The following is a 14,547-nucleotide window of genomic DNA, read 5'->3' on the forward strand; positions in this document are numbered from 1 at the left end:
ATCTGTGCGTCTTTTGACTCTTGACCTCACAAACTAATGTTGTCATATGTGGTTATGTGACACTATTGTAGAGGGCCCAGAACCTTGGACAACTCTTGCGCATATGCGTGCTGAGCGCAGCAGTAAATGCACTGGGGCACAGGTGCACTCGTTAGGACCGGAATGGCCTTGTGCGGCCACGCCCCCTTTTATTTATCGCTCTGCGCCACACCCTGCGCAACGCATGTGTGTGACATTTCCTGCATCTGCCGGGTCAAACACTGCACGATGAACTTATTACATCCCATCTCAAATCAGTCCCTTCTCCTTACTTCGCAGAAAGGGGTCGCGGCCTCTGCTCCGCATGCAAAGTCCTTCAGGCAGGAACTTGGGCCGGATTCCTTCTCAGTTCATATCTGGGAGGACAACCCAAATCTGGGGATGGAGCCTTGAGTGTCTTGTGTGTGTCCGTTTCTTCCCCTGAGTTTAGCAGCATAGTTTCAGCTTCTCTCAGTCCTTCTGGGCAGATTCCCCGTAGCGTGCTTGCGATGTTTCTCTCAGAGCATTCTTCGCGAAGTGTCTCTGCTCCATGGCGGGGTGAGCCTCTGCTACCCCCTTGAACACTGAGATGTTTCTGGTCATCTCCTCCCCATCCTTTTCGACAGTGACTATGGTTACTTTGACACTGGTTACGGTCCAGTAGCCTGGTTCATAGGGGGTTCGGAATTTTCCATCTGGCCTTCTGTCCCTTATTATCACTCGGTACCCTGGTTGCAGGTGATGGGCCTTTGCTCTCCTCTTGTGGCTGGCAGCCAAGTTTTGCACCTCCCCCCATTCAAGGGCTTCCCCCTCATTGTAGGGCGGCGGAGCCCATCTGGGGCTGACGGTAGGTGTGTCTCGACGTGCGCCATTGAACATTAGGGCCCATGGGGCCTGGTGTGTGGTGCTGTGTGGCGTGCTTTGATATTCCCGGAGGAACAGTTAGAAGTGGCGCTCCAGATCTGCGTTCTCAGCCATGGCAATGTGCAGAATCTTGTTGAGAGTCCTCATGAATCTTTATATTTCCCCATTCGCCTGTGGCCATTGAGGGGTAGTATGATGGTGTCGACTCCGTGGTGCTGCAGAAAGTCTCTGAATTCTCCTCCATGGAATGGGGGCCCGTTGTCGCTCTTGATCTCTTCCTGGCACCCAAACATCGCAAATATCTTCTCAAGCACCGGTGCAATCTGGGAGCACACAGTGGAGCTGACGACTTCTTCTACAAGGTATTTGGAGTAGCTGTCTTGACCAAGGTCATTCGGCCATTGGGGAAACTCCTGAAGTCAATGCTCGACTTCTCCCACGGGGATTTTCCATGCTCTTTCTTCTTAATGGGCGCTGGAAGTTTGGTGCCCTGGTTAGCTGGCATGCCGGGTAGCTCTTCACAACCTCCTCCACCTGGGCCTCCAATCCTGGGAATCAGACCTTTTCGCGCATCCTGGCTTTCATTTTTTCAACCCTTTGGTGTCCTCCGTGTGCTAACAGTGTCGCGCAGTGTTGGAGGGCAATGGAGATGACTATGCGAGACCCTCACAAGAGGGTCCCATCTTGTGTCACACTCAGTTCACTTCGGATATTTCACATTTTTGCGTGGCATTCTCTGTCATGTCCTGACGAGTCATTGGCCATTTGTAGGAACTGGTGCCAGTTGCCTCCTTGGACAGCGCCAGGCACTTTGGTGATTACTGGGTCTCGTTCAGCGGCTGTTATGTCCACCAGGGTTAGCGCTTTCCGGCATGCAGCTATCGAAATCCGATTCAATTGGGCCTCGAGAGACTCAACTTCTGGCTCTTCTTCCTGGTGTTCCCTGGGAGTGGGGTGTCAAGAGAGAATATCGGCGGGGTTCTTGGTGCCTGGTCGATACACGACCTCCATCTCGTATTGTTGGAGTCCGATAGCCCATCGTTCAATTCTTGAAGGCGGGTGAGGCGCTGACCCTTTCAAGAAAGGTACCAGTGACTGGTGGTCCGTGATGACCTTGAATAGTTAGCTGCAGATATACAAGTGGAAGTGCCTGCATGCCCACTGAATGGCCAGGGCCTCCCGCTCAATCTGCGCGTAGCGCTTTTCAGTGGGCGAGAGAGACTTGCTTGCGTAGTCCAACGCAGCCCATCCCCTGGGTTCCTGATCTTTGGCGAGCACTGCCCCGAGACCCACTGGGCTGGCATTGACGAGTAGCTCTGTGCGCTTGGCAGTGTCGAAATACTCCAGTGTGGTGTGGTCTAGTAGAGCATTCTTGATTCCTTGGAATGCTGCTTCTTCTTGAGGTCCCCACCTCCACTTGGCATCGGAGAGAGTGAGGTTCCGGAGGGGTTCTGTGACAGTGGCCAGGACAGGGATGAAGCGGCCACAGTAGGTAAGCTTCGTACTTCCGACACTGTCGGGGCTGGCGGTGCGTTCTTGATGGCCTTGGACTTCCGTGGGTCCACTTGGATTCCCTCTTGGTTGAAGCGGTATCTGAAGAACTCTATCTTCTTCCGGAAGAATGGGCATTTTTTCTGTGCAGGGTGACACCGTGCTCCTGGAGTCGCTTCAACATGGCCCTCTGATGTCGTTAGTGCTCATCCGCAGTGGTGGAGTGGATGAGGATGTCGTCCCTCACGTTCAATACACCGGCAGGCCCATTAGGATCTCTCGCACTGTATCTTGGAACACCTCTGCCTCGGAGGATATCCCAAAATGAAGTTGCTTGTATTGTCGCAGCCCCAGGTGGGTACTGAACGTGGTGAGGTATCTGCTTTCTTTGGCCAACTCCAGCTAGTGGTACCCTGCATTCAGGACCAACTTAGAGAACCACCTGGACCTGTTTACATTGGCCACAATGTCGTCCATCGTTGGAGTGATGTGGTGTTCTCGCGAAATGGCCTTATTGAGGAGGCACATGTCAATGCACAGCAAAATACACAAGGTGATGGACGGAATGTTGCACATTGGCAAAACATTCACCCCCAGTCACAGATCTGGGTTTAATCCATTGTTATTTTGCTCACCACGCCACCCCAGTTCAGACATGGCCATATGCAAATCAGTCTTGACTCTGTGCCTCATGGGAACAGTCCAACCCCAACTGCCAAGCCATGTCTTCCCTGGACTGGAATTAAGCATCCTAGGTTTGGTTTCTGGCTATCATCCGCCATCGGCCAGGATAGCTTGACTCTAGTCGCGTAGTGAGCATGGGACCCACGCCTGGACATACCCTTCCCACTTAAGGTGAACAGCAAAACACACAAGGTGATGGACGAAATGTTGCACATTGGCAAAACATTCACCCCCAGTCACAGATCTGGGTTTAATCCATCGTTATTTTGCTCACCACGCCACCCAAGTTCAGACATGGCCATATGCAAATCAGTCTTCACCCTGTGCCTCATGGGAACAGTCCAGCCTGAACTGCCAAGCCATGTCTTCCCTGGACTGGAATCAAGTATCATAGGACCATGTCAATGCACAGCCTGATCTTCCTTGGCTGGTGTGGTTTCTCTGCTATGACCATGGGTGACAACCACGGGGTGGGCCCAGAGACTTCTTCGATGACTCCCTGCTCTTTTACTTTCTGTAGTTCTTGCTCCACTAGCAGCTTGAGGTGGAAAGGGATTTGCCTGTGGCAAAGGGCCATCGGAGCGACGGTTGGGTCGATGTGGAGCTTGATTGGGGTTCTCTTGATGCGTCCAAGTCCCTTGAATAGTCTTGCAAACTGGCTCAGCAGTTCTTTGGTTTGGTTCGCCTTCACACTTCGCGCGAATATCACTAGGCCCAGGTCTTCAGTGGCATGGCTGCTGAGTTGCGTGTCAGCCTCTTGGTTGATGACGTGGACATCGGTTAGGATCTCGTTGTCCTCTGACGTGATTGGCACGGTCATCTTTCCTCATAGTGGCAGGGGTGTGGTGCTTCTGTACACCAAGATCTTGGTTTTGGACTATTTCAGCTCGGGCCTGGGCCGCAGTCGATTATACTGCTGGACCCCCATAACGGTAACAGAGGCGCTGGTGTCAATGACCACCTTTACTTCTGACCCAGCTATCTTCACGGTGCACGGTGGCTGCGGCCTTCTCCGTCTCTAGAAATCTTGTGTGAAAGATATTAGGTATGTCTCCACCTCCTCATCTTCCATTTAGGTGTCTTCCACTCGATAGGTGGTCTGGTCGTTCCCCTTCTCGCTGCATGAGGGTGTGAGGGAGGTACTCGACAGCTGATGCACCATTCTCCGCATCGGCCTGCCCCTTTGCTGTCCTTGCATTGGTTCTACTTCTGGCATACGGACGCGAAATGATTTGGGATCCCGCAGTGGGAACACGTCTGTTCTTGGGCGGGGCACGCTTGGATGGGTGCTCTTCGTGTTCTCAGTACCTGCACTGACCTTTCAGGGGTTGGGGTGGATGGCTGCGCTGCCAGCTTCCTCAGTCACGTGTCCTCACGGCATCCGCCTTTCCGCTTTGATAGTTATGCTCTTCTCTGTCGTCCGTGTCAAGGCTGAGTCCATCTCATCTGCCCTGGCTGCTGAGAGGTCATGTGTCTTGGCCAGGACTCGTATGTCGTTGAGGGGTATATTTGGTTGCCTTAAAATCAATCCTCGTAGGGTTTTGCTGCATACCCCTTGGATTAGCTGGGGGCAGATCTCATCCGTGGCGCAATCATCTGTGGCGTAGGTACTCGCTAACTCCCTCAGCCTCGCATAAAACACGTTGATCGATTCCCCCTCTCTTTTCCCGGGCTTGACACCATTTGAACCTCTTGAATCTGGGTTGAATTGCAGGTCGAAGTGCGCATTTAGCGCCGTCACCGTCGCTGTGTAGTCGGGTGGTGCCCCTGTATTTGGGAGGTGCTTGACAGCAGGTACACTTCCTCTCCTGCATAGTTTGTCTCCCTCGTGGCCACAAAATAATTTTCTAGCCGCCCCAGACACGTTTTCCACCATGGGATGTAGTGGTGGGGTCCACCGCCTCACTGAATGGGGGTAACACCCCTGCGGGGGCATGTTGTGTGATGATGTGGGTGGGGGGCTGGGTGCCATCTGGGTTGTCTCCCATCGTCAGCCTGACGGTGTCTGCCTTTGCGTTGCAGAAGGATAGTGTGTGTTGGACATCATCTCCCGCTTCTCAGTTGTGTTGTTTCTGCTCCCTTAATTCAACCCGGACTAGTCTATGCACTGGCTGTGGCGACTATGAGGTGTATTCTCCTTCTCCTGTCCCTGCCTGAGGGGTGTCCGCTTGGATAATGTGCGGGGCCAAGTCTTGTGTGCAGCCTGCCTCTGGGAGGTGTCCAGGCTCTATGTTTTGCTTTTTGTGTATTCCTTCTGTTTCTGTTTGGAGCCTAGTTTGCATGTTGGCCCCCTGGGGAGGTGCAGCCCTTCCTGTCCAGGCCTTTACAGGTTCCCTTTCCTGCTACGGGGGGAGGGCGGCTGGCGCTCTTACTGACTGTGGGCGATATGCAGTGTGTCTCCACCCCTGTTGCTGTCCCGCTTCTGTGGTGGGCAGTCCGCGGGGGCCGGGAGCGCGGGCGGCACTTCCACTCCTTCTCGCCAAGCGGAGGATCAGCTGGGCGCGTCTTTGTGGTTGCGGCGGGCGCGCAGGAGCATGGGTGTCAGCTCCGCTCCTCGTCGCCCGTGTAGAGGGCCCAGAACCTTGGGCAACCCTTGCGCATATGCGTGCTGCGCACATCAGTAAATGCACTCGGACACAGGTGCGCTTGTTGAGTCCAGACTGGCCTTTTGCGCCCATGCTCTCCTTTTATTTGTAGCGATGCACCGCGCCCGGCGCAATGCGTGTGCATCATTTCCGATATCTGCCGGGTCAAACACTGTACCGTCAACTTATTACAACTATGTCAAAGTCATTAACATTGACTCACAAAAATATTGCATCCTCTACATTGCCAATCGCTGCAGCATCACAGCATATATTTATTTATTATATAGTTCTGCATATTTATTAACAGATATTAATTATTCTTATCACCCTATCTTACCTACCTATACTGCCACCTTACAAGTAAGAAATACAGAAAAATGGAAGGAATGAAAGAAGGACAAAAGGAAGGAAAGAAAGAAAGGCAAAAAATAATTAAAGAAGGTAAATAGAAGGAAGGGATGAATGTAGGAATAAAAGAAGGCAAGAGAGAAAGAAAGAAGGAAGGAAAGAAAAAGTAACAAAAAAGTGTTACAAGGGCTGCAATTTAAACACAATAAAGGCTGGTTTTCTTTCCTGGGCAAAGTTTACTAAAGAAGCATTGGTGAAATTGGGTACAGATTAAATGTGTTCTGAAGAATTTTCTGCTTATGAATTCAGATGTGTAATATTGAAACGTTCTGTTAGTGTGCTGCATGCACAGTAAACAAGCACTGGCAAAGCCAATAGTAATTGGCAACGGCAGAGTTCCGAGCTATTGGCGTTGTCATTGGTATAGGTCGGATAGGAGCGTGTGTTGGTCCAGGTATTACGGCTGTGGGTTTATTGAAATCTAAAACGTAAAGCAAGAAAAGCTGAACCGAGATTCTAAGAGCAAAAACAATATACAATGTTGTGCAATAATTGAAACTATGAAACTGCAGCATGTGAACATCCTGTAAATGCAGAACAAAGGTGATCACAAGGAGGTTTAAGACACAATAAAACCCTGCATATCATTACTTCATAGAATGAAAGAGAAGACACATATGGAACGTGAGAACCAATAAATGCAGGCAAAATTGATAAAGCAAATAAATATAGGATAAAGAACAAGAGAAGTGTCTGGAAACCCCATAATGCATGCCAAGAGGAAACAGGGAAGAGCACAACAGTGATAAACTCACCCGAGAAAACCCTGGCAAAAAAGGGTGCAAGAAAGCTCATCCAAACAATGAAGATGATGTTGCTCCCTACTTCCTGGCTCTAGCACAGTATAATACAGAGGAAAGAGTGCATATTTAATACACAGAGAGGAGAGGGTGCAGGCTGGAGCAGGTATTTCAGGCACATAACTCAACAGAACAGCAGAGAGTGCAGCTGGCCCTGGCAGTGCCCAACAGTCACAAGCCACACGGAAAAACGAGTCCATAGGGCAGCCTGCACACCTGGGAAAGGTACTAGCTTAACATGTTACTGATATAATGAATGCTGTCCAAAGCTCATACTAAATAATGATGGTGAATGTGGGCATGTATAGCTCCTTAGAGTAGCAGCACCGGGGCTCACCTTATTATCTCTGCCTTTTATTGCCAACCTGGGGGGCAACTGTGTCCAGCGGTAAGGTCATGGCTTTCATTGAGACGTAATGGAGTGATCACTTGACTATTACTGTCTACTTCTTCGGGGAGATGGTCACAAGAGAACCCCTCTCGTCACCCATTGGGATAGCCACTAATTGTTCAAGCATTGCCTCCTGTTAGACTGAGGATCCCCGGAGACTCCAGGCACTGCCCAATCCTGCACCTTTTAATACCATGCTTCCAGCTGCAAGGGAAGTTGGCCGGTGTACTTCAACTGCGATAGGTCTGCATGTAAGCATTTCTGTAGGAGTGGTGCCCTGTCTAGTACGCTCTTCTACATCCCATAGTAGTGGCACATTGACCCTTGAAGGCTGTATGACATGATAGCGGCCTCAACCATCTCACTGTGCCCCATCTGTGCTTTCTAGCCATGCCTCTCACACTACTAGCAGTGCTTTCTCAGTTTCCATTGGTTCTATCAAAAAAGGAGAACACGTATACTGACTTTCAGCTGTTATCAAACATGTGACAGAAATTTGAGAACCAATTTGTGCATTATTTTATGCTTCCCGACAACGGGGCACTTTCATTATCATGGGAAAACATTCATCAACACTTTAAAAACAAGTGACAACTTGCTGTGCTGCTTTTGTGTGAAATGTTACTAAATATGCCCGCTAGTCACATTTCAAAAACATCTTTCACAATAACATTTCTTTTCTATGCAATGTATTATATGGCGCAAAACATATTTCCCTAAATTTCGACCATCCCTTACCCTCTTTTTTTTAATATCCTTTGTTGTATGTCTATCTGTTTCTATTTACATATCTATTTCTATTCACAAACTGGTTTGTGTGTGCCTTTCCCTTATATGCATGAGTGTGATATGACCCTCTCACAGGCCCCACCACTTAACCTGACAACATAGCCAGGAAGTCTCATCGGAAGACCCTGTGCCCACAAACACCAGTGGAGTACATCAAGATGGCGGGGCTCTGGCTTATGATGCACAATTGAGCCTTGACATTCTTAATCAAAAGATAGAAATGATGATGGAATGTTGAACAATGCAAACATTCACCCCAGTCACAAGGATATGGGTTTAATCCATCGTTCTCACCACGCCACCCCAGTTTAGACCCAGCCATATGCAAATTAGTCTTGACCCTGTCCCTCATGGGAACAGTCCAGCCCGAACTGCCAAGACAGGTCCTCCCTGGACCAGAAACAAGCAATCTGGGACCGGTTTTGGGGCATCACCCCTTATCAGCCAAGCTAGCTTGAATCTAGTGGCGCAGGGAACACAGGACCCACGTCTGGGCATATCCTTCCCACTTAGGGCAACAAACTCAAAAGATACAAATTATGGATGGAATGCTGAACATTGCAAACATTCACCCCAGTCACTAGGATCTGGGTTTCATCCATTGTTTTTTTTCTCAACACGCCACCTCAGTTTGGCCCCAGCCTTATGCAAATCAGTCTTGACCCTGCCCTCATGGGAACAGTCCAGCCCGAGCTGCCAAGCCAGGTCCTCCCTGGACCAGAAACAAGCATCCTGGGACTGGTCTCGGAGAACCCCCCTTCATCAGCCAGGCTGGCTTGAATTTAGTGGTACAGAGCGCACTGGACTCATGTCTGGGCATATCCTTCTACTTAGTATGAACCATTGAGTGAGATAGTGAACTGGGACGCAAGAACCTCAAAGACCCCTTTGATCGTCGTAAATGGGAAGGTCGCTGATGACCGGACATTTCGCCAGGGCCACCTGCACTCCAGTCGGCACCTTACTTCCCTGATCTTGTATCTTTCTGCCCATCTAGCGCCGGGACACCTCCTAGTGAGGTAGCTGTTCGCGCTCAATAAAATTCGGTATTATTATTATTATTATTAGGGCGACAAACTCAAAGGATACAAATGATGGATGGAATGTTGAACAATGCAAACATTCATCCTAGTGACAAAGATCTGATTTTAATCCATCATTCTTTTGCTCACCATGCCACCTCAGTTTGGACCCAGCCATATGAAAATCATTCTTGATCCTGCCCCTCATGGGAACAGTCCAGCCCGAACTGCCAAGCCAGGTCCTCCCTGGACCAGAAACAAGCATCTTGGGACCGGTTTTGGGCCATCACCCCTTATCAGCCAGGCTAGCTTGAATCTAGTGGTGCAGGAAGCACAGGACCCACGTCTGGGCATAGCCTTCCTACTTAGGGTTACAAACTTAAAAGATACACATGACGGACGAAATGTTGAACAATGCAAACATTCACCCCAGTCACAAGGATCTGAGTTTAGTCCATCGTTCTTTTGCTTACCACGCCACCCTAGTTTGGACCCAACCATATGCAAATCAGTCTTGATCCTGCCCCTCACGGGAACAGTTCAGCCTGAATTGCCACACTAGGTCCTCCCTGGACCAGAAACAAGCATCCTGGGACCGGTTTCGGGGCATCACCCCTCATCAGCCAGGCTAGCTTGAATCTAGTGGCGCAGGGAGCACGGAATGTTGAACAATGCAAACATTCATCCTAGTCACAAGGATCTGCATTTAATCCATCGTTCTTTTGCTCACCACGCCACCCCAGTTTGGACCCACCCATATGCAAATCAGTCTTGACTCTACCCTTCATGGGAACAGTCCAGCCCGAACTGCCAAGCCAGGTCCTCCCTGGCGAAGAAACAAGCATCCTGGGACTGTTTTGGGGCCACCACCCCTCATCAGCCAGGCTAGCTTGAATCTAGTGGCGCAGTGAGCACGGATCCCACACCTGGGCATACCCTTCCCACTTAGGGTGACAAACTCAAAAGATACAAATGACGGACGGAATGTTGAACAATGCAAGCATTGACCCCGGTCCCAAGGATTTGGGTTGAATCCATTGTTCTTTTGCTCATCATGCCACCCCAGTTTGGACCCAGCCATATGCAAATCAGTCTTGACCCTGCCCCTCTGTCCATCAATTGTTCTTTTTACATTTGTCACCCCGAGTGGAACGGGTATGCCCAGATGTGGGTCCCAAGCTCTCCATGCCAATGGAGTCAAGCTATCCTGGCTGATAAGGGGGGAAACCCCGAAATTGGTCCTAGGATGATTTTTTCCAGTCCAGGGAGGACCTGGCCTGGCAGTTCAGGCTGGACTGGTCCCATTTGGCGCAGGGTCAAGACTAATTTGCATGTGGTTGGGTTCAATCTGGAATGGCATGGGGAGCAAAAAACGATGTATTTAGGCCCAGAACTTTATACTGGGGTGAATGTATGACATTATTTTGCATTCTGTCCATCAATAGATCTTTTTGCATTTGACATTCTTAAGAACAGTAACAACTAAACTCAAACATATATGATGGTACAGGAAGGGGAATACAATTAGTTTGGGACAGGGGGCACTGGAGGAGGAACAAGGTGATATCAGAACAGGGAGAATAGGGAGACAAAAACAGACACTAACAAAGGACTAAGGAACACGCTGGTACTGGGACTAGAAGACACATCTAATCCAGGACCAGTGCAATGGCTCACTGCAAACACATTACTCTTATTAAACAACCTTGGAGACTGAGGAAATGGGACAGGAAGACAGGCACGTTTTGATGTTGGACCAGAAAGCCATTCAGTCTTGGGAATAGGCAGACACTGGGACAGGTGTCAACACGACATTGGAATATCGAGCACCCTAAAACTCCGACAGAGAGACATATATGTTATGCACACACAAAGTATTTAGTTGAATTGGCAAGTGTTCACCTCAGGCATGCAGAGGGCAGCTGCATTGTAGATCTTTGGAAGAGGCAGTACTCACGCCTACAATACCATAATATGACCTGCAACTCAAGCAATGCATGAAATATTTAAAAATGCAATATTAGTAATACAGAAACAAGAATTAGATACATTCTTCCTGCTTGGTTCATTCATTGCAATTTCTCTAATTTTTAGGAAGGATGGTGCAGATGTATTAGGACTTTGCACCTCTGTAAAGTCACGCAAAGAGGTGCATAGCCTTGAAAGTTTCTAAAATTTCCAGCGAAAATTGTTTTTGTGTTGGAAAAGTGCTGGTTTTCAGAGCTTTGTACCACTTTATGTTGAGGGGGCGTTACATGGGTGGTACTTGGCAAATGGTGGCCCCCCTGCAGATTTTGAAGAAGAGCCCTTAAGTGTCCCACATCACACAGGTATGAATTACCATTGGGCCTAATGGGGCCCCACTGACGGGTTTGGGAGCTCCTGCAGGGTTGGGGCACCCCTCTGACACACAGGCCGCAGAGGCCCGTGCTATGCCCCTGGTACTTGGGTAATCCTGTGCAAGCACCCATATTTATTTTACACAAAGCCCTATCTACTAAAATTGTCAGACTGGACTTCGCATAAAAATAACAGTTCCTTCATTCAGGCATACAATTGGAAAAATATATTTATTTCTACAAACAGTTCACACTTTGCACGTGTGCTGCACTGTACCAAACACATCCAATGTGTGAAATATTTTAGAAAATTGACTAGGCATAGGATTTTGTACTGAAAGGGTATAGTTCTAATACCAAATCTATGCCAAGTGGCAAACATACATCTTTGCAGCTTGATGTGGCACTCTGCAGCCTGTTTGTGCACCAAGGCAGGACAAGAGAACAGCAGCAGGCCATGTTGAGTCTGCAGCTCTCACCCTTGCACAAGAACTTTGGTTTCTGCCCTACAAGCGCTATATTTTGGTAAATCTGCCCTGATGTTTCACTTCTTTTTTGTTGCAACCTACATTCATTTCTCACCGTTAGATGAAAAGCTTGAGAAGCCTGCATTTGGTCTTACCCAGACTGCTTAACCCATCAGAGATGCTGACTTTGTCGTTGGTGCACCCTGTGCTGTCCTCCAATGAGAAATGAGTAAAATGGAGGTGGACGACTTTGCCTGCCGGAGCCGTGATGTGCCACACGCAACTAGCGTTATTTTTGTAGTTGGAAGGGTAACTCATTGATGTGAGGCTTCCTTCAGTCGCGTTCAAATCTTTTGCACCACCACATCCAGAAGCTGCCAAAGGAAGAACATGTTCATTAGAAGATGTACAAGAGGATAAAAACAGAGCAAATACACAAACCAAAGAAGAACAGCAATCAACTCCAGGTCCAAATACAAGAGCAAGACTAGGTACCGACAAGTAGTCATGCGCGCGTGCCTGCAACAACTACTTGACCTAGTTTAAATGTATCTGCCAATGATCCTCCTTCTCTTAAAATGAAGAACATTGCAAGGACGAACGTAGGAGATGAAAATATGAAGAGACCCAAAACAAATCAGCAGCCATCGCCGACTCCCTTCGTGCAAGCACACCTGATAACATTGGTCTCTAGGGGAAGGCATGATGGGTCATCAGAGAATATAAGCGGAGTATATTTTGTTGCAACTAACTTGCAGGTATTAATGAATGGTTGACTCCCGTAGTTCATAGTATCTATCGTGGGTCATAGCTACCATTGGTGCAGCAAGTGCAGTGGCACCTGGCTCAGAGCCCTGAGGGCCCATTGAACTTTGATAATTGCTTTATTTTACTACCCCAACAGCAGTCAAAGGGGCAACTGTAATCTGTCACTAGAGATATAATTCCTCGTAATAAAAGCACATCTGTGGTTTATTATATTTGGTAGAAAACATTTGCCAAAGTATTCATCTGACCCTTGTATCTTGTGCAGTCAATGAGACACAGACATGCCCGCCACCAGGCAAGCTTTGGATCTGTCTCTTTAGTTGTTGTATTCATGGTTCATCCTTAGAGAAAGGGAGTTTTCCGTGTTACAGAAATTGTCAGTGCATGCATCTCAATCTTTTATGATATCAACATTTTTTAATAAGGGGCAGTGGTGATATTAAAATAGCAACCCACTGGAAGCAGCACAATTGGAGCACGCTTCAGTTCAACTTTCACTGTAAAACCAAAGTAAGTACCGTGCCCTACACACATACAGTGCTAGGATACCCTCACAAGTAGCGCTCTACAAATCTACTGATTGATTGATTTATATAAAACAAAACATTCAGAAATTTGATCCTTGAATGAGTTAGTTTCTTAATGAAAGACACATTTTCTTGCATTCTTCAAGAATAGCATTACTGGTGCACAAGCTGCCTATACAGATCAATGAATGAGAGAGCAAGGAAGAGGCATCTCAGACACTTTTATCCATGACTGTGTATCAAAAGCTGAACTTGTATGTATTTCAGTTCTCAAATCGCAAATGTTATAATCACTACACCCTTCTGTGTATGTTCTCTCTTTCACTCCATGAGTGCATAATTTAAGTATATTGAATATATATACCATTATATGTAATTTATTTAAAATTTTAAAGTTTCAAATTATAATATAAATTAATATGATACTCAAAATTGTATAACTAAACTGATAAACCAATTAACAATTCATTAAAAAAGCAACTAATTAAAATATGAATTTGGCATATAATTGACATAATTATTAGCAATGAATAATTTCATTAACATAAAAAAGTTATTAAAAGTAAAAAACAATGATTTATATTGTCAACAACTTCCCACTGTTATCTCCTCCAAACCCAACAACCTGCTAATAAATAAAAAAACAAATTAATTACATTTATGAAAATACATTTTACATTAAAAAATGACAAACGATACTACATTAATTAAAATAGTTAAAACAAAACAAATAATGTATGTCTTTAATTATCAATTAAAATGTAACATAAAAATGGACTAAACATAGAAAAAAGACTTTGTATTTTTAATAACTTCACACTCTGATAACCTACAAAATCAACAAGCAACTACTTAATAAAAAATACTAGTTACATTTTTTTAAATCACATCAAAAATTGTTATCTTTACTAAACAAAAATATCAAACATTATTATAGCACTCTTAGCTAATAAAGCTACAATAACTAATATATATTGAATTAATTGAAAGCTATAACTCTTACAACTGTTTTGAGGAATTGTGGGACAATGCAAACAAGAAATTACTGGTCATGCAGTAGTAAGTTGTGTTTTGAACTCTGGAAGTCATTTAGAGTTTCAAGGAAAATGAAAATCCTCCAATCTCTGGAGGAAACTCTTAATACGGAGAACTACCAGTTGACTGAATTTCCTCCACCATAGGGATAATATTGTGGATAAAATTCTGCCAGTGGATTGTGCTCACTGGATAGCATTTTCATAAGAATTAGAATGATTTTCAGTTTCTTCCAAACTCTAAATGAGGCCCTGATATTAGATTGGAAAGCCACCGTTTTAAAACAGTGGGATTCAACTGTGATCCTACTGGGTTGACAAAGTGGCCCTCAATGAAAATGGCTTATAGGATGAGCA

At 46.8% G+C, this 14,547-nt stretch overlaps 1 protein-coding gene across 1 annotated transcript in view; it reads right to left on the bottom strand.

Annotated features, from left to right (window-relative positions):
• LOC144818575 (ovochymase-2-like) overlaps nucleotides 1-14,547 on the bottom strand; it is a 482,736-nt gene that overhangs the window by 102,181 nt on the left and 366,008 nt on the right. The window contains exon 17 of the mRNA XM_078676114.1: nucleotides 12,017-12,235. Within this exon, the coding sequence (XP_078532240.1) occupies nucleotides 12,017-12,235 (219 nt within the window). The remainder of the gene's footprint in view (nucleotides 1-12,016; nucleotides 12,236-14,547) is intronic.

Source organism: Lissotriton helveticus, chromosome 2_1, assembly GCF_964261635.1.
Source record: "Lissotriton helveticus chromosome 2_1, aLisHel1.1, whole genome shotgun sequence".
NCBI lineage: Eukaryota > Metazoa > Chordata > Amphibia > Caudata > Salamandridae > Lissotriton > Lissotriton helveticus.